Source organism: Gopherus flavomarginatus, chromosome 7 (assembly GCF_025201925.1).
Source record: "Gopherus flavomarginatus isolate rGopFla2 chromosome 7, rGopFla2.mat.asm, whole genome shotgun sequence".
Taxonomy (NCBI): Eukaryota; Metazoa; Chordata; order Testudines; family Testudinidae; genus Gopherus; species Gopherus flavomarginatus.
Genome location: NC_066623.1, coordinates 49344263 through 49347955, shown reverse-complemented (window position 1 = coordinate 49347955; position 3693 = coordinate 49344263). Strand labels below are relative to the sequence as shown.

General features: G+C 52.3%; 1 protein-coding gene across 1 annotated transcript; it reads left to right on the top strand.

Annotated features, from left to right (window-relative positions):
* Positions 1-354: 354 nt before the first annotated feature.
* On the top strand, positions 355-2265 carry LOC127055864 (uncharacterized). The gene is made up of 2 exons (XM_050963384.1): positions 355-863; positions 1697-2265. The coding sequence occupies exons 1-2, from the start codon at positions 599-601 to the stop codon at positions 2224-2226; spliced, it is 795 nt and encodes a 264-aa protein (XP_050819341.1). The 5' UTR covers positions 355-598; the 3' UTR covers positions 2227-2265.
* The last annotated feature ends 1428 nt before the right edge of the window (positions 2266-3693 follow it).

The following is a 3693-nucleotide window of genomic DNA, read 5'->3' as shown; positions in this document are numbered from 1 at the left end:
GCAACTTAGGATGTGGCCATACTTGCAAAGCACGGCCAGCGCTGCAACTCCGTGGTTGCAGCGCTGGCTGTACACCTGGTCGAGCCTCGGGTGTAGCGATTCCAGCGCTGGTGATTCAGCGCTGGTCAGCAAGTGTGGACCCCACCAGCGCTTTTATTGACCTCCGGGGTATAAGGAGGTATCCCAGCATACCTTTTAAGCCTCTCTGGTAAGCCTGCACACTCCACTGCCCTGGGCTCAGCTAACCCCACCTTTAAATGCCCCGGGAATTTTAAATATCCCCTTCCTGTTTGCTCAGCCAGGTGTGGAGTGCAATCAATCAATAAATCAATCAGCGACCATGCCTCCACGCCCCAGACGAGCCCCAGCATGGAACAGTTCCGAGCTGCAGGACCTCATCAGTGTTTGGGGTGAGGAAGCTGTGCAAGCACAGCTGTGCTCCAGCAGGAGAAATTATGATACCTATGGGCAGATATCACAGTCCTTGCTGATAAGGGGCCATGAACGGGACGTGTTGCAGTGTAGGGTAAAAATTAAGGAGCTGCGCAGTGCTTACTGCAAAGCCCGTGAGGGAAATCGCCGCTCAGGAGCTGCCCCCATGACCTGCCATTTTTACAAGGAGCTGGATGCCATACTTGGGTGTGACCCCACTGCCAATCCTAGGAGCACGATGGAGAGTTCAGAACAGGGAGAAGTGGGGAAGGGTGTAGAGGAAGCCGAGAGTCAGGCTACTGGGGTGGAGGGAGACACCCCGGAGTCCCAGGAGGCATGCAGCCAGGAGCTCTTCTCAAGCCAGGAGGAGGCTAGCCAGTCGCAGCAGCTGGAAGTTGCTGGTGAAGAAGAAGCAGAGGAGCATGCTCGGGGTAAGCAGATTTTTATGTTTTGGGAGAGGACGGTTTGGGTTATGGCTGCCTGCATGCATGCCTAAACGTGGAATAGCCCATTGATTTGCTCTATCATGTCTCTGTAATCGGCCTCGGTAATCTCTTGAAAAGTTGCAGCCAGAGCGTGGGCAATGTGCTTTCGCAAGTTTATAGGGAGAGCCACCGTGGTCCTTGTCCCGGTCAGGCTAACTCGTCCGATCCACTGTGCAGCGAGGAGTGGGGGTACCATGGCTGCACACAGGCAAGCTGCAAAGGGGCCAGGGCAGAATCCACATTGCTGTAGAAGACCCTCCCTCTCTTCCCAGGTAACACGCAGCAGTGATATATCTGGCAGTAGGAAACCCTGCTGAGAATTTAGGGATACTTCAGTGCAGGGCGTCGGGTTCGTGGTCTCCCCCCCCTCGCCTTCCAGCAGGTAGCCAGCCCCGTGGTGCGTTCCGGTCTCCCCACCCCCTTCCAGCAGGTAGCCAGCCCCGCGGTGCGTTCCTCCCCCCAGCAGGCCGGCAGTTCCGCGGACCGCCCCCCCCCGCCAGCAGCTCGCCAGCTTCATGTTCCCTACTGTCCCCTGTGCAGGCCACCAGCTACCTCCTCTACCCAGTGCAGATAAACCCCAGTGAGCCATCAGTCAGTTCCCCCTCCCAGGTGAAGTCAGGGCAGAAACACTCACCCCATTGCTTGCCATGCATTCACTTCCCTGGCCTCTCTGTGTTATGTTAGGTATGTGGGAATGATGCTACAAAAAGTCTAAAAACTCCTTCACTGTGTGATAATAAACAATGTAGCCTCTGTGTTTCTATCTATGTTTTTTTTAGTGACCTTGACTAATGCAGCCGGATCACCGGCCTCACGTCGCTTGCAGAACTTGAGAAAAAATCCGCGAAAATCAAAAGAAGAATTGATCAAAGCAGTTATGAATCACTACAACAGAGAAAGTAGGAAGACGCAGGAATGGAGAGAGAAAATGTATGAGTGGAGGCAAACAGAAAGCAGGAGAAAGGAATTGGCTACCAAAAAAACCTCAAAGCACATGATAAGCCTCCTGGCTCGCCAAACTGACTCTTTCGAGTCTCTCGTAGCCATGCAGGCAGATCTGTACCGTGATAACCCACAACCATCCCAAAGTTCTCTTTCTTGTTCGCCAGTATTTGCACAAAACACCTTTCTCCAGCAGCCAGTTTCTTATTACCCCCAGCTGCCCCCAACACCTGTACGATCACCTACCAGCCCTGATAACTACAATCCTTACCCTGTGCACTCCACCCCCATTACTCTGCAGCATAGTAATCCTGAAGTGCAGCAGACATTGAACAGTAATCCAAACAGGACATATTCAAACCTCTGAATGTACAGTCCACCACCCTAACCCCCCTGGCCTTTTATGTACTGTACTTTGAATAAAGGATTTTATGGCTTTTACAATACTTTTTATTATTGCAGAAAGTGGTAAATACTGTACCCCAAGGTAGAAAGGAGCACAGCAAAGGCACCAAACATTACTGTTGGCTCTCAGCATCAAATTGCTCCCTTAAGGCATCCCTAATCCTTGAAGCCCTTTCCTGGGCCTCTCTAGTAGCCCTGCTCTCTGGCTGTGCAAATTCATCCTCTAGGCGTCGAACCTTGGAGGTTCATTCTTCACTGAATCTTTCACCCTTCCCTTCACAAATATTATGGAGGGTACAGCACGCGGATATAACAGCGGAGATGCTGCTTTCCCCCAAATCTAGCTTCCCATAAAGACAACGCCAGCGGGCTTTCAAACGGTCAAAAGCACACTCCACAGTCATTCGGCACCGGCTCAGCCTGTAGTTGAACCGGTCCTTGCTCCTGTCAAGCTTCCCTGTATATGATTTCATGAGCCAAGGCATTAAGGGGTAAGCGGGGTCTCCAAGGATCGCAGTGGGCATTTCGATGTCCCCTACTGTGATCTTGCGGTCTGGGAAAAAAGTCCCGGCCCTCAGCTTCCTGAACAGGGCACTGTTCCGAAAGATGCGTGCATCATGCACCTTTCCAGGCCATCCTGAGTAAATGTCAGTGAAACACCCACGGTGATCCACAAACGCTTCCAGAACCACGGAGAAATACCCCTTGCAATTAATATACTCTGATGCCAGGTGGGGCGGTGACAGAATAGGAATATGCGTCCCATCTATTGCCCCTCCACAGTTAGGGAAACTCGTTTGTGCAAAGCCATCCACAATGTCCTGCACGTTCCCCAGAGTCACAGTTCTTCTTAGCAGGGTGTGATTAATGGCTGTGCAAACTTGCATCAGCACCATTCCAACGGTGGACTGTCCCACTCCAAACTGGTTCGCCACCAATCGGTAGCTGTCTGGAGATGCCAGCTTCCAGATTGCAATAGCTACCCGCTTCTCCACTGGCAGGGCAGCTCTCAATCTCGTGTCCCTGCGCCGCAGGGTAGGGGAGAGCTCAGCACACAGTCCCATGAAAGTGGCTTTTCTCATCCGAAAGTTCTGCAGCCACTGCTTGTCATCCCAGACTTGCAGAATGATGTGATCCCACCACTCAGTGCTGGTTTCCCGAGCCCAAAGGCGCCGTTTCACGGTGCTGAGCACATCTGTTACTGCCACAAGCAATTGAGTGTCTTGAGCGTCAGGCGTTTCAATATCATCGTCTGACTCCTCACTGTCACTTTGCAGCTGAAGGAATAGCTCCATTGCCATGCGTGATGTGCTGGCAACATTCATCAGCATGGTCCTCAGCAGCTCAGGCTCCATTTGTAACAGAAATCTCAGAAATCGCGCTGCAGACTCACAATGCCGCCACACTGCTCGGAACGTGTAGCAAAGCA

Excerpts from the sequence above, each read along its gene's own strand:
- LOC127055864 (XM_050963384.1), top strand. The coding sequence starts at position 599 with ATGACCTGCCATTTTTACAAGGAGCTGGATGCCATACTTGGGTGTGAC. Across the intron at positions 864-1,696 it reads AGCAGAGGAGCATGCTCGGG|TGACCTTGACTAATGCAGCC; the intron begins GTAAGCAGATTT and ends TGTTTTTTTTAG.